The sequence below is a fragment of the Danio rerio genome, chromosome 19, assembly GCF_052040795.2.
Source record: "Danio rerio strain M-AB ecotype USA chromosome 19, GRCz13ab, whole genome shotgun sequence".
NCBI lineage: Eukaryota > Metazoa > Chordata > Actinopteri > Cypriniformes > Danionidae > Danio > Danio rerio.
In genome coordinates this window covers 3198370-3215199 of record NC_141039.2, presented here as the reverse complement: position 1 = coordinate 3215199, position 16830 = coordinate 3198370, and the positions used below count along the sequence as shown (strand labels likewise).

General features: G+C 39.9%; 1 protein-coding gene across 2 annotated transcripts in view; it reads right to left on the bottom strand.

Annotated features, from left to right (window-relative positions):
• LOC100536924 (NACHT, LRR and PYD domains-containing protein 3-like) overlaps window positions 1–16830 on the bottom strand; it is a 28289-nt gene that overhangs the window by 5609 nt on the left and 5850 nt on the right. For both annotated transcript variants that reach the window (XM_088651462.1, XM_088651463.1), the window contains exons 13-18: window positions 15847–15912; window positions 13662–15431; window positions 12204–12377; window positions 8917–9090; window positions 4170–4343; window positions 3654–3827 (exon numbers count right to left, since the gene is read on the bottom strand). In XM_088651462.1, the coding sequence (XP_088507588.1) occupies window positions 3654–3827; window positions 4170–4343; window positions 8917–9090; window positions 12204–12377; window positions 13662–15431; window positions 15847–15912 (2532 nt within the window). The remainder of the gene's footprint in view (window positions 1–3653; window positions 3828–4169; window positions 4344–8916; window positions 9091–12203; window positions 12378–13661; window positions 15432–15846; window positions 15913–16830) is intronic.

The following is a 16830-nucleotide window of genomic DNA, read 5'->3' as shown; positions in this document are numbered from 1 at the left end:
TGGACCATTAAAATAGAGCCCATAATGTGATTGTGGAATAAGAGGGTGGAGTGAAAGATTGTGTCACGCACTGAGGAAGACATTGGGTTCTATTTTGACGATCCAGGTGCAAAGTGCAAAGCGCAGGGCGCAAACGCAAACGCAGGGCGTGTCAGAATCCACTTTTGCTATTTTAAGGACGGGAAAATTTGCTTTGCGCCGTGGCGCATGGTCTAACAGGTTTGAGTTTATTCTCTTAATGAGTTATAGGTGTGTTTTGAGAATAAACCAATCAAAGTCTCATCTCCCATTCCCTTTAAGAGCCAGTTGTGTCACGCCATAAGAGCATTTGCTATTTACCTGGCGACTTTGTAAGTGGAAAAACTGAACACTTCACTAGCGAGAAAACAGATAAACACAACATCTGCAATGGGAGAATAAGAACTCTTTACTTTCAGTTTCACTCTCGTGGATAAGGAAACATGATGTTCGCACAGACATCCATTAGCCTATACATAATTAATTTTGTTTATTAAGCGCAAAGATTTCTAAATTCAGTTCTAATTTCCAGCAAACAAATAAATAAACAATAATAACGAAGTGTGTTTAAACAACTAAGTTACATCCAAATACACAAGCTGTGCCCCATATGGTCTAAAACCTGACAGGTGGACAAATCTAAGTTTGGATTTAATAAAACAAATATAAATATGCATTTAATAAATGATACTGCTAATAATAATAACATTATACAAAAGCAAATTATTATGAATGAACTGAAAAAGCCTCCCGAGATGAAGAAGACATGAAAGTATGGTTTTTATAATTATGTAGGCTAGAAAATAATATGTTTTGTAATAATTTAATCCTTTAATTCTTTTTCATTTCTAAAGATATTTGCTAAAATATTTGTTATTTTATTTGCTGAACATCCTGTGTGTATTAAATGTGCAGTAGGTGATTGTCTTCAGAAACATGTTTTGTTGTGCTGGTTGAAAGTCTCTTCACAGTCCAATAGTAATGATTACAGTAAATGATCTAAATGTGTTTATAAGTATTTTTAAAATCTGGGTAAGGCATAAAACTAAAAAATGTTCATCCAATTAAATAGAGTCCAACATCTCCCAAAATTCCGATTAGCAAGTCAGACTGTCTGTCAGCAAATGTAGATTCGGACTTCTGTTCATGCAGATTAGCCATTCGCGCATGCCCGTCTGCATAAGCGCCGCGCGGTCACGAGACAAACCGGGAGAAATCAAATGCTGAATTGAAACTTTTAAAAACCTGAATCAATATTGGAGTTACTTTAGCACGCTGGAAGAAGGACGACACCATGGCTGGAGTATTACTGTTAGACAGGTAATGTTCTGTTTTAAAACTATTTTAGTCAGGCTAAGCAGCTTATGTTAGATTGTGTTCTGTTATAAACGGCTTACATGCAAAGACGTGTTGTTCAGCCACTGAAATCTCCTGCTGAAAGATTGATGTGATTATTCTCAGTTTCATAAGGTCCTTTTACAGCATCTATAATGTAGATTTATATTTAGTTTAATAACAAAACATCAGTAAATAGCGCTATTCTGCCTAATCTGCTTTATTGAGCTGAATTTGCTTTTATATTCACATTGGGTCATTTTTGAACAATGACAGCCTTCCTATACTGCTTACCGCTACTCTGAATATTCGCTCTGAAATAGCATGTAAGTGTGGCTAAGTATAATAAATGTAATTCCTGCACGGCGCTGGCACTAACTAACTGGCGAATGACATAAACTAGTGGGTTGTCTGTCTGCTGTTGTGAAGCGGTGCGTGCGCTTGCAATTTCAGGGGGTGTGGCTTTGAATCACAGTCCCTCCCCGCTGTCCAAAGATAATATGCTAAGCGGTTCGCATTTTGGCAGATCACCTACTGCACCTTAAAACAATGTGTAAGCGAGGTTTACAATTAACGCACTCTGCGCTGGGCTTTAGACCTCCTTTTAGCTGGTCTATTGAACAGTGTATTTTAGCTCCTCAAAATAGCAACGTGCCAGCAATGCGCCTCAACATGCTTCCTTTTTTAGACCAGAACGCCTATGGGCGCACATTTGAGCACAATTGCATTTGCTATTTAAAACGGCATGGCGCAAAACGTCAAATCGACTCTTGCATCAAGATGAAACTAGCAAACAACAATTACATCACGCCTTGCGCCACATTGCGCCGGGTGTATGATAGAGCCCATTGTGCTGAAATGTCTGTGTTTTGTATCCCCCAAGAATGTAAAATAAAGCTATATAAAGTTACTATTTAAAGGTTCAGGACACCCTGGAGAACTTTTTTCTTATAAATTAACAGATGTGTGTGTGTTGAGCATCAGTTAAGGCAATGTTAGCACCTGTCAGCTTTAATTGTGGGGGAAACTGGATAATTTTGAGCTTTTGTCAGCTAATTTCAGCTTCCGGGTTTAAAATGATTTTTGGGGCGGGATCAAAATCGGCGACGTATCGCAGAACTGCAAGTGCAATGATGACGCGTCGGTTTCTCATAATTATTCATAGCGGAGTTTTCTTATCCTATGAGAAGAGCCGGCTGCTTAATTATTCATGAGAGCACGTGCTTTCCGAAGGCAAGGCAGACCTGCCAGTTTCAAGCAAGCTGTGAGACGTGGACCCACGGCACGCAGTAGCCGTTCATGAAGGCTTGTATGTGTTTGTTTCCATGATCCACGGGGTTTGTTGCATGTTTTTCCCCGCGATCCTGTCAGGGCCGATCATACAGCAAAGCTGTGTGTGTGCTGCAAGCATTTTTGTTGGGAGAGCAGTACGAGAATTGAAGAATGGCGGACGCTGTCTTTTATCAGGAGTTCGTTTACATTCAGACACATCACTGTGCTGCTGTGTTTGCCTAAATCCTCTATATTACCAGCAGGGCTAATGGTTAAAATAGGCAGGTCAGGAGACCTGCAGCACTGAGTCTGCATTCAGATCTATAATTTTAAACACGGGGATTGAGGGAGAATCCTCATTTATAGTGTTTACATGAACACACTTATCTTTATTATGATATAAATTGTGGTTATGTGTATATGAAATTACGAATAACAAATGTAGCAGGGCATTAAATCACTGTTTATTTCTTTGCATTTTAACTTTGTAAACTAAAAACTCATGCGTCTCCTCACGGTTTGTGTCTCAGTTTGTGAGCTAACTGTCAACAACAGTTGTTCGCTCCCCTTTTCCCCTGCTGGCCACGCCCACTCCTACCCTGTGCTCGCGGAGCTCCACGCCCATTAATCATGCATCTTTTGAACAAATTCTGAAGTAGACTTTAACCGAAAGTGGGGGTGTCATGGCCCTTTAACTAGTGTGAATCATGACCTTCTGAATTTTCTTGTATATCAAACCAAAGAACTAAACCTCTGCTATCAAACAAAAGAAGCATTTTATTCTATGTGTGTTAATATCTCCTCCCCCCCCCCGTTTAAATGCAAGTAGGTGTCATCACAAATGCAAAGTGTGTGTGCTCAAATAAACACATTTCTAAATTCTAAACTCACTGATTTTCTGCATTTTTATGACAGACTGAAAAACATACTCCAGTTAAATGACTTCATCCTAATTTTGATTGTTATTCATTGAAGGAAAATAGAGGATGCTGACATCTTATATATCAGGTTTTACTAATATATCTTACCCCAATTTCTTCAATTTACAGTGAGGATCCTTCAGTCCATCAGAGAGCAGCTTCACTCCTGAGTCTCCTAGTTTATTTCTAGTCAGATTTAGTTCTCCCAGGTGTGAAGAGTTTGATGTCAGAGCTGAAGCAAGAGCAGCACAACCTTCATCTGTGACTTGACACATAATCAACCTGCACAGAACATTGACACTCTTGATTAACAGGTTCATTCTAATATGCAGAACCCCTTCTACATGGGCTTTGAGGAAGTTCATTTCTATAAACAAAAACACACCTCAACACACCTGTATGAAATAAAACAGCTGTAAAAGCTGTGCATCATGCAGTCATGTATTATATTCTGTTATGAAGAATATGTTAGAAACACTAGAAAGAATCTCATAATAATTACCCATCCTCGTCACTTACAAGGCAGGCCAATTCTTTTAGCCTTAATTATTTTTATTGTTATTTTTGCTTGTAATATATAAAAGTGAAATTAAGGATTACATTGACAAGATAATGTACTCTTACCACAGTATTTCCAATTTACATTCAAGATCCTTCAGTCCATCAGAGAGCAGCTTCACTCCTGAGTCTCTTAATATATTTTTACTCAGATTCAGTGCTGTGAGGTGTGAGGAGTCTGATCTCAGAGCTGAAGCAAGAGCAGCACAACCTTCATCTCTGACTCCACACTCCTCCAACCTGTAAAGAACAAAGACACTCTTCAGTCTCTGAGGTTAGGATGTACATCACAAAGAAGCAGCAACTTCACAATCAGAAAGAAATGTTTAATGCACAACAAACAAAAATTGTTAGCTAATGCTAGTGCGCATGCTTAGGAGACGTGTTCGGTTGGGGCTTCTCTCCAAGTCCTCTGCAAAGTTGTTCTTTTACTGAGGTTTTTTAAAATTTTTTTTATTGATCAATCAAAGTTGACCGAGCTCATCGCTCTCTTCACCCAAAGCCAGCTGCTGGTGAAATGCCGCATACTATTCTGGCACGCATCCATAATTTCCAAGAAAAAGAGCTGATTGTGCGTCGTTGGAGAATGCAGTCGGTGGAATTTAAAGGCAAACGGGTCTTCAATTTTCCCGATTACACTGCTGAAGTGTAAACCTGGCATGAAGTTTTCACGGTACCCGGCCAGGCTGCAAATCTATCGGGTATGGATTGGAGGCACCGGTGACTTTTGATGACCCGGCAAAAGCAGCGAGATACGTGCAAGTGTTCAGTGGGCACTCAGAGCGGCCCAAAGGAGAAGCATAAAGGAGAGGGTTCTCGCTGCAGAGCCATTTGAGGAAAGCTGAGCTCCAGCGAGGGGGAGCATGAGCTGTTGCTCCTCCTCCTGTAAGCTGTTTTAATGCGTACACCAACCCCACCCCTAACCCTACCCCCAGTGACATCACTCGTAGAAGAAGTGCAAAATAGGTGGAGCTCAAACTTAAGCTCCCCCTCGCTGGAGCTCAGCTCTCCTCAAATGGCTCTGCAGCGAGCACCACTTGGCATAAAGTCTCCCCAACTGTAGACGGTTCGTACTACTACCTCCAGCGTGTATTCCATGCACACACTGTTTTGATATTTGTCACTGAGATCATAATATGGTTTGATTCTGCTCCTTTGATTATTACTATTTACTTTGTCTTTTTAATTATTATTTTTTTATTTATCTAAATTAAATAAATTTATTTATATTTTGTTTCATTAATTTATTAATTTATTTATTCGTATTATTATGACTTATCAGTGTATTTTAAGCAATTATTTCATGTTTACTAATGCTTTTTAAATGTTTTTTTTTTGTTTTTATTTATTATTATTATTTATTTTTTTAACGGTAACATGCATAATGTGCTTTTACATCTGAGGACCTGGAGAGGGGTCTTCCCCTTTGCATTTTCTTGTGTGAGTTTTTGATTACAGCTACCCACTCTGCATCTTCTTTTTAGATGGAACGGGGATTTTTGTGTCTTGTTGTTTTAGACACTGTAAGGTTAGGGTGGGGTGTTCTTTGTGTCGTTGTTGTTTTGTTTTTGTCTGTTGTTTTTTTTCTGTTTGTGTCTATTTTACTATCTACACTCCTTGCAATGACTTCTTTTTTGATGCTACTAATAGTTCAAAAGTGTTTACACTGTAAGAGTCTTTTTTTTCCCCTCTTTTACTTTTATGCAGAGGTCTTTTGGTAGAGTTGTGACTGGAGGAGCTGTGAAACTAGCCTCTTGGAACAATAGGGGACAATAAAAAGGGAGAAAGTAATTAGACATTTAAAGTCGTTATCAGCATAGTTTTCCTACAGGAGACCCACATCAAAGCCACCGAACAGTGCAGGTTGCGGTGTAATTGGGTTTCACAGGTTTATCAGTCTTCGTTCACATCCCATGTGCGTGGGGTAGCTATTCTCTTTTGGAAAAATATTCCGTTTCAGTTTTCCTCTATGGTTACTGATCCACATGGCAGATATATATTAGTTTCTGGCACTTTAAATTCAATCCCTCTGACTTTCCAGAACATCTATGGTCCAAACATAGATGACCCTAACTTTTTTTTAAAGGTTTTCGATTTGCTCCCAGTTGACAATACTTTTAATATTATTATTGGGGTAGATTTTAATTGTCACCTAGACCCTTTTTTAGATAGACTGTCAACATGCCCTCCTCCTGGACTTGTGTCTGTGCAAGTTTTAAATAATTTATTTAACTGCAGTCATTTAGTGGACATCTGGAGACTCCAACACACCACGGATAAGGATTATTCTTATTATTCGCATGTGCACAAATCTCACAGTAAAATGGATTACTTTTAGTCAATTCACAATTAATCTCGCACATTGTTGATACAAAGTACAGTGGTATATTAATATGATCATAGTCCCCTTATCATGTCCATTGATTTTTCTCTTCCTAGGCAGTCCTATTTATGGCGCTTTAACCCATCATTGCTTGCTGATAATAACTTTGTAGAATATATCACTACTAAGCTGAAAGATTTCATAGAATTCAATGACAATGGAGAGGTGACAGATTCTACTCTCTGGGAGACTTTAAAAGCGGTTATGCGTGGGCATATAATTTCCTATAAATCTGCGAAAAAAGAAAGGGAGAAACGGCTTTTGGAGATACGGAATACTCTTCTTAATTTAGAACAGATGTATCAGGTATCGAACTCATCTAAAGATTACAACAAAATAATGAAACAAATTAATAAGTTATTAAATTATTATCACTTGCTAAACTATGTTGTCTTTGTTATTTGTTCATTGACTCATTGTATGGGATTTGTCTGAGACAGTGCCAAGTGTTGTGTGTGTTTGTGTGTGTGTAAGTGTTTCTTTGTGGTTGTTTCTGAAAAATCCAATAAAAGATAATTATGGAAAAAGATATCATGTTTTGTCAGTGTGCAACTTGTGTGAACAAACTGGGGAACAACCAAAGCAAAGCAAAACCAAAGCAAGCAACGATCCACACTCAAGTCATCGCAATGCCAACAGGTTTTAAATGAAATGCCAACTCTTTTTAAATGATTGCCCCAGGCAAGCGATAGGTGTAACCGTTTTGTCAATCAAGGCAAATATGTGGATGGAACCAACATACACCTGAGCCAGCACAGGATCAATTCACCTGTAACCATTGACTTCCATAGTATGTTTTTCCAAATATATCAGTGGTTACAGGTTTTTAGCTTCCTTTCTCTTTTGTGTTCAACAGAAGAACGTCATAAATATTGTTTACCACTGAAGGGTGGGTACATTTTTGTGAACTTTGTTAAACAAACAAAACAAACAAAAAAGCCATTTGCAGTTGATGTTGCAAGGTTTTGTCTAGTCAAGTTGTCTTGCATCAAATTACAAACAACCCACCATTGGGTCTGGTGAAATCAATACAAACTTTTGCTTATGATGAAGATGAAGTTCAAGTTTTTTAAGCGCATTCAAGGGAACTGCTGAAAAGCTGGGCTACAATAATAACTTCAATAAATTCTTCTCACAAAAACCTTAAACAATCTGATGACTGTTCAGGACAATCTACATCAGGGTTTCTCAATGTCTACATTCAAACGTCTCGAACAAATGATATTGCATAACTTGTTTTTAAAAAACATCCATAACATGCATCACAAGTCAACACTATTTATTTTTCTTTAAATAAAGTGGCATTTGCATTCTAAACACGTTAAATACAGTGCAGATGTGGCAAAAACACTAATATAAGAGCATTTTTGTACAAAACACAACAAAAGGTAGGCCAAACAAACAATAGTATCTGGATGCAGCCATGATCATCATGTTCAAGTTCAGATTGCATATCTAGTGACATCACTGTGAGGGTTAGGGCTGGGGGTGGGCATTAAAAAGCATTGCATGCACGCCAACACCACCAGGTCTACATTCAGACCTGTCTCCAAAAAAAGGTGAAGAATAAAAAAAAGGTGCGTAATGAAAATTTTAGGTGTTATAGTTTTGTGGTCCTTATGTCTGTATTTTATGGATACTGCCGTTTAAAATGTCCATGTTTCGTTTCATGGTGGCATTTCACGTTTCCACTCTTTACAACTCTAACTGGCTCTTTACAAATGAAGCAGAATGGCTTTGTGCTGGCTTGTGGCAAAATAAACGCATACTTAACTTTCCATTCAACTCTGAACTGTCGATTCTCTTAATCAAGTTTTCTTTTCCGTGAGACCAACATCTTCATCCGTTCGAATGATCGCTTTGCTGCGGTGTGTTAAAGCCATTAAAGCAGGTTCACGCATGATTAGCCTGCTCGAGCATGTGAAGCTGTGTATAATTACTGGGTGTCATGACAACAGAGTCACACAGGAAAACTTTGAATATTTCGCCTTGAATTTTTTTTCGGCTTGTTTTTTTTTATTTTAATTTTTTTTAACAAAAATACAAACAACTAAATAGTTGATTTCAAAGAGGTTAATGCATTTACCAATAAAGGAAATCCACCATTTGAATCCTTTACTCATGGTCTTGCATTACGAAATGGAGTCGGGTCTGGATTAAATAGCCTCACGGTTCGGATCCGGATTAGAGTCCGGATTTTGAGAGGCCCTAATCTACATGATACCCGAGTATATTCATTTGAAAATCTGAATAATTATAAAACCTCAACACAGTGTGTGATAATGTATTGCTATAACTATAATAAGCTTGAATTAAAAGAAGTTTGAAACAACATCTGACAAGACAATGTTAAAAGTTTTGGCTTTAATTCTGTTTATACTCACCACGGGAGCAAAATGGAGAAAAATGTTGTGAAATTCATAGTCTTACCACAGTATCTCCAGTTTACAGTGAGGATCCTTCAGTCCATCAGAGAGCAGCTTCATTCCTGAATCTCCAAGATAATTCAGTGAGAGATCCAGTTCTGTCAGTTGTGTGGAGTTTGATCCCAGAGCTGAAGCAAGAGCAGCACAACCTTTATCTGTAACTCCACACCTAATCAACCTGTGGAGAACAATGACACTCTTCAGTCTCAGTAATTTTATTCACAGCAGCGTTAACAGGTTTAGTCTGAGGTGAAGAATAACCTCTACAAGGTGTTTAAGGAGGTTCCTTTCAGTACCATAAAGTAAATGAGAAGAAAATTATTTAATTTTCATCATTGACATATCTATATGAAACAAAATAACTTTCGCCATGTTATCTTTAGACTTGTTCCACTGTAAAAATCGGTTAATTAACAGTAGAGTTCAAACTCTGCATTTGCAGCATATTGTGATGTCTCCATTCTTCCACACCACCGTTCTTTTCTACGGTTTGCATTCGAAAGTCGAGCATGGCAGTACAAAGTCCTCCCCTTCGGGTTCTCCCTGTCTTTGTGGGTTTTCACGAAGCTCGCGGTGGGTGCTCTAGCGCATTTATGGCTCGCAGGTATACGCATATTAAATTATCTCGACGATTGGCTCATTCTAGTTTTATCTCGGGGTCAATTGATTATGCACAGGGATAGGGTGCTCCGGCACCTCAACCACTTGGGGCTTCGGGTCAATCGAAAGAAGAGCAAGCTCTGCCCTGCGCAGAGAATCTCCTATCTCAGGAGGAATCTCCTCTCAGAGGAGCACGCCAGACTGGTGCTATGCTGTCTTAGTTTATTCGACAGGAAAACAGTGGTCCCACTGAAAAGCTTTCAGAGGTTCCTGAGGCATATGGCATCTGCAGCCACTGTCACGCCGCTCAGATTGCTCTATACGACACCACTTCAACGCTGGTTTCACTATAGGTCCTGAGACAGGCATGGCGCGTGGGCACACACTGAGTGAACATCACTCCGCTTTGTCGCCGCAACTTCAGCCCTTGGGCTTGCTTTCTTACGGGCTGGTGTGCCCTTAGAACAAGTATCCAGGCTTGTTGTCATGTCGACAGATGCTTTCAACACAAGCTGGGGGGCCGTGTGCAACGAGCATGCAATCACGGGTTCATGGACGAGACCTTGATTACATTGGCACATCAGCTGCCTGGAGCTTTTGGCAGTGTTTCTCACTCTTCTCCGCTTTTACTATGTTTCATAGTAGGGGGTATATGCTCACGTTGCATGTCTCAGCTCACTCGCCGTCTGCTCCTCTGAAGTCACACGCTGTTGAAATCTCTGTATGCCATTTACATCCCAAACGAGCTCAACCATGGAGCCGATGTGCTCTCACGGCTGCTAGCGTCCCAAGGGGATTGGAGACTCCACCCTGGCTTGGTCCAGCTGATATGGGATCACTTCTGGGAAGCCCAGGTTGACCTGTTTGCTTCTCCCCAAAATGGCCATTGTCAGTTGTTTTACTCCCTGATCAAGGTCCTGCACTGGCTCTCAGCTGGCCAAAAGACATGCGCAAATATGCATTTCCTCTAGTAAGCCTAATTACACAAACTCTGTGCAAAGTCAGGTAGGACAAGAGGCAGGTCTTGTTTGTTATGCCTCTTTGGCCCAACCGGATCTGGGCTTTCGAACTCACACTCCTCGCGATGGCCCTGGTGCAATCCCCTGAGAGAGGAACTCCTCTCCCAGGGACGGGGCACCCTCTGGTATTTTCCGGAAGAATGAGGTGACTTACCTGCATCGGTGGTTAACACTTTCACTCAGGCTACAGTACCCTCCACGAGACATGCCTATGGCCTGAAGTAGAGTCTATTCGCTGAGTGGTGCGCTTCTTGCTGAGAAGACCCCTGAACTTGCCAGATTAGCGTTGTGTTATCCTTCCTTTAGGATAGGCTGGAGCACAGGCTGTGACCCTCCACACTGAAGATTTACGTGGCTACCATCTCCACTTATCATGATAAAGGTGAATGGCAACACGCTTGGAAGCATAATCTAATCAACCAATTAAATCCATCCGCCCCCTCTCATCCCCTATTGGGATCTCTCTGTAGTCCCGGCAAGTCTGCAGAGAGATCCATTCGAGCCTCTCTATACAGTATCTTTACAAATTCTGTCTATGAAGACAGCTCTGCTGCTCGCGTTGGCATTTTCGGTCAGCAATTCGTGCCTGGAATTCGGGTTGGTTTACTCTCACGCCATCCAGAGATGGAAATAAGGTTCAGTGTCAAAAAGGCTTGCTGCACCATGCTCCCTAACCCAGAGATAAGTGCTCATTTCTATTCTGTTAGTAAATTCCCAGCTGGCGAACCCTAGAGAATACCTCTGAGGCCCCAAGCATCCGACTCAGCAGGGGAGCCGGGTGCCTGGCTCAGTATGATGTCCAGTTGGTCTACGCATATGCTGAGGTTTGGTGCCAGCTATGAGCGTTCCCTCATAGTGACCCCATATGCTTATTTCAGCCACAGTGTGTTCCCCTTTTTAAGCGGACCCGTTTCTTCCCTACCCTCTAAACAGCTAATCATATGTAGCACTCCTCCTCCTTAGGGCTAGTCCATATGTTATTATTGCCATCAAGTTTCCTCTCTTGGGTTGCAGGTGGTCTTCGCAGCATCCTCATCCTTCGGGGACTGGCACCCTTTGCCAACGTACTGTCGTATTCTAAAATCCCTAGTCTATATTAGCTAGGTAAAAGCACATTTACGATCCCCGATTAAGTTTTTTCTAATATTCCCATGTAATGGTAATTAAAGGGCCTAGGGGACGTTGGAAGGTTTCGCTATTGGTGATGCTGGTTCGTTCATGCTTTGCTTGACAAACCACAGATCAGGAGCGGGACAGGCTTAGCTGCTGTGGCGTTTTCATACAGTCTCCCGTAGTCTGTTACCAGACGCACGTTGAAGTTCCCATGAAGGGGAACGTTCTGGTTACGAATGTAACCCACGTTCCCCGAATAGGGAACGAGACGAGCGTTTTCACCGTCACAGCATCTGAGTCTCCAGCTGTTGGCTGAGTGTTTGGTCTTAAGCTGGTAAAAATCTGATGATCGCTCCGCAGACACCAACTGATATACTTCACTAATGACTAATCACTGACACCTGCAGAGCGGAGCTCTGCCAACTCATTTGGCATTTATTGGCCCTTTTTCTTTCTTTTCAGAGTGATTAGTCGTCTAGTGATCTCCCGTAGTCACACGTCTCCATTCCCTATTTGGGGAATTTGGGTTACGTTGGTAACCAGACGATACATATCTTACCTCAATTTCTTTAGTTTACAATGAGGATCTTTTAGTCCATCAGAAAGCAGCTCCATTCCTGAGTCTTCTAGTATATTCTGTGACAGATTCAGTTCTGTTAGATGTGAAGAGTTTGATCGCAGAGCTGAAGCAAGAGCAGCCCAACCTTTATCTGTGACTCCACGACGTCTAATCCTGTAGAGAACAATGACACTCTTTAGTCTCTCAGATCAGGATCAAAACCAATTCAATGTGGTGTTATAGGAGGTTAAATTCAGCACCACTAAAAAAGTAAGAATATTTTATGTGAATATAAATATCCAAATCACATCAGTATGAAACACAACAACTTGAACTGTAACTTTATATCTTAAAATCATGTTGAAACTTGCTATAAAGGTAGCAAGAGACACATAAAGAAACTCATGACAAATAAACATATACAATTATATGAACATACTGTAAACATGATTAATCGTTATTATTGTTGTTGTTATTATTAAAGTAAATTTTAAAAAAGTACAAATCTTATAAAATTCTAAAAATAAACTACAAAACTAAACCACAAATTTGTGAAGACAAATAATACCTCCTCACAATCTTTCTCCAGGTTTTGTATACAACTGAAGTGTTAAAAACAGTTTTCAATGACTCCTCCTTACCTAATAATAATGCCAGTCTAATGTTAATGATAAATTATTAATTCTCTCTTTCTTTATATCAATCAATCTGTGTCTTTATATACAGTCTCTATATGCATATTTGTTTGTGCGTTTGTGTGTCTCATGTCATCATCAGCAAAACTACAGCTCTACTTAATGCTCTATAGCATTAAGAATTTCTTCCTTAATCATTTGTATTGGTTCAAATCATTAAAAAGTGGAAAGTCCATTTAGAAATGTAAGTTTATATTTAGTATACACATGCTATCATGGCTCGGTTTTCCCTTAGCACAGTTGGGGGCCAGAAAGGGCAGTACAAATTCCTCAATTTCTCTGCCTCTTTTGGTTATCTTTAAACTCATTGACGGTGTCCTATTGCAACTCCGGATTGCAGGCATTTGCATTCTCAATTGTCTCAGCTGGCTGACTTTAGCACAGTCTTAGGATCAATTGATTATGCACAAAGACATAGTGCTCTGGCACCTTGACCTCTTGGGGGCTCGGATCAAATGAGAGAAGAGCAAGCTTCTCCTTTGTCTGGATGGAGCTGGACTCGGTCTCCACGGTGGTACATCTCACAAATGAGCAAATAGAGGTTATGCTGGCCTATCTGAAAAATCTACAAAGAAACTGTGTCCCATAGAATATTTTTTCAGAGGTTCTAGCTGTATAAAGTTGGAGTCTCACACTATCCTGTTCTCTGACAGCAGTGGGAAAACGTAACACTTTTGTTGTTTGGGTAAGAGACCATATGCTAAAATCATAAATATGACTTATTTATTTTTTAATAGTAGTGATTGTTGTCTGTGTGACTTACTGAACTGATCGGGATTCTCTCATCACAGGCAGCAGCTTCTGAAGAACTTCATCTGCTGTTGTTTTTTGTGCAATAAAATATTTTAGATCAAAAACATCTAACTTCTGCTCTGATGTCAGCAACACATAAACCAGAGCTGACCACTGAGAAGAGGAAAGTTTGGTTTCTCTTATTCGTCCAGATTTCAGATAATGCTGGATCTCCTTCATCAGTGAATGATCACCCAGTTCATTCAGGCAGTGGAACAGATTGATGGATCTCTCTGGAGAGTCAACCTCCCTGATCTTCTGCTTGATGTACTGAACTGTTTTCTCTTTGTTGTAGGAGCAGCTTCCTGGCTGTGTCAGTAGTTCTCGTAGAAGAGTCTGATTGGACTCCAGTGAGAGACCCAGAAGAAAACGCAGGAAAATATCCAGATGTCCATTCACACTCTGTAAAGCCTTTTTCACAGCTGTCTGATGGAGAACAGATAATGAATCATGTTTCTTCTGGTTTAAAACCTTAGACAACAGATTTTGTTTTGCTTGTTTAAACACGTTCCTGTTCTGGTTTGATAAGGAGTGATGAGCATATAGAGCTGCTAGATGTTCTTGAAGGCTCAGATGAACAAAGCAGAAAACTTTACTCTGATTCAACCCAAACTTCTCTCTGAAGATCTCAGTGCACAATCCTGAGTAAACTGAAGCTTCTGTCACATCAAGGCCACACTCGCTCAGGTCTTCCTCATAGAAGATCAGGTTGCCTTTCACAAGCTGCTCAAAAGCCAGTTTCCCCAGTTTGAGGATCATGTCTTCATCCTTGACCCTTTCCTCATAGTCCTTCTCATGTCTGATATTGGTCTGCATGATCAGGAAGTGTGTGTACATTTGAGTGAGAGTCTTGGGAATCTCTCCTCTCTCTGCTCGACTGAAGATCTTCTCCAGAACCGTGGCTGAGATCCAGCAGAACACTGGGATGTGGCACATGATGTGGAGGCTCCTGGAAGACTTCAGGTGTGAGATGATTGTATCGGCCAGACTCTGATCTCTGATTCTCTTCCTGAAGTATTCCTCCTTCTGAGGGTCATTGAAGCCTCGTACCTCTGTCACTCGATGGACAAACTCAGAGGGAATGAGATCTGCTGCTGCTGGTCTGGAGGTGATCCAGATGAGAGCAGAGGGAAGCAGATTCCCTGCAATGAGGTTCATCAGCAGCACGTCCACTGGGGCAGATTCAGAGACATCATGCAGTTTTACATTGCTGTGAAACTCTAGAGACACTCGACACTCATCCAGACCATCAAAGATGAACAACACTTTATATTGTTCACTGGATATTTCTATTTGTTTAGTTTCAGGGAAAAACACACGCAGCAGATCTGACAGACTGAGTGTTCTGTCCTTCATCAGGTTGATCTCTCTGAAAGGAAGGGGAAATATGAGCTGGATGTCCTGATTCTCTTTCTCTTCAGCCCAGTCCACAATGAACTTCTGCACAGAGACAGTTTTCCCAATGCCAGCGACTCCTTTGGTCAGCACAGTTCTGATGGCTTTGTCTTGTCCAGGTAAAGGTGTAAAGATGTCTCTGCATTGGATCGGTGTGTCCTCTGTTGCTGCTCTTCTGGATCGTGTCTCAATCTGTCTCACCTCATGCTCATTATTGATCTCTCCGCTGTCACTCTCTGTGATGTAGAGCTCTGTGTAGATCTCATTCAGGAGTGTTGGGTCTCCCTGGGTTGCTGTTCCTTCAGACAAACACTGAAACTTCCTTAACAGATTTAGCTTTAATTCCCTTTGAAATGAAAATAAATAAATAAATAATGCATTAGATACATTTAGATTACAGAATAAAATTTAATCTAAAATGATGGGAAATTAACTATAGTTAAGTCATACTGTACAAGCAGTTAATTAATTTAGTCAAGTAATATTATTTGAATAATAGTAAAACAGTTAAATGATATCATACAAGAAATTGTGCTGAGTGTCAGACCAAAACAACAGTTTAGAGTTTTTTAAAGGGCTTTTAGGCAAAAAAAAAAGGCAAAACAAAAAGTAAACACTGATGTATTAACTAATGATAGTGAGAGAATAGTGAGTACATTTTCATTTTAGGTGATCTATCCCTTTAAGTTGTCCAACGAATGGATAAGTTCACATATTCAGAATCTGTGATTTTTTGTAAGGATAGAAATGTTGTACTGTACCTCAGATCAGTTGTTGTGTCTCTCTCAGTCTTCTTGCAGCTGGACTCTGGTGGCATTGATCTCTGCCTGTGATATTAAATTGATTAAACATTGATCAATCAAAAACAATAATTCATAGATGATATAACATGTAGATACATTTCAAATAGACCATCAGTCTATTTTTAACAATTGGCTAAATTTGCCAATATACATATATATACAACATATAAATATATTTGTGCTGTAATCTGGTTGAATCTGGGGAGTTTTACAGTATTGTTCTGGTTCAGATAATTACTGTGATGAGGATCAGTAGATGTTCATTAGGACTGAAGCTCTGGATCAGTTAAGTAGGAACTTAATCCTGTGCTAAACATTTCATTATACTTTGATATATAAAAGATTTCTGTACAATATATTTGTATTGCAAGTTTGTTAGGCCGTTTAGTCCACTTTGGCGACCCCTGATGAATAAAGGGACAAAGCCAAAAACAAAATTAATAAATGCAAGTTTGTTAACTTCAAAAATCACCTATAATATAAACAATGCATTCATTTAGCCAAGTTCAATTGCATATGGGGTCATATGGACAAATAAATTAGCATGTGACCGTCTCAAGAGCAAGTCATTGATAAGTTAACATTGTAGCAAAGGCCATGCCTACTGCTGCTCAGTTGTTTACTGACTGAGACTTGATTTTTTTAAAGACTTAAGTGTTGTGTGATTATAAACGCTAATGATGTATTAACTAAATACAGATCTGCATTCAGTTTCAGAAGTTTTTAATATGGATGGTTTAATGTGTAATGGCACAAAGTTTCAAAATGTTTGCACGATAACTTTAAACATGTAACTGAGATGTAATTACACAAACAAGTGACCTCAAGCAGTTCACATACGTTTCATCCAGTTGGCAAACTGTCCATTTTGAATGAGTTAGTCTGAAGACTTTTCAGTGTTTTATGATATCTGGAGGTTGATTTAGGCCCTTTGCTGTTTAC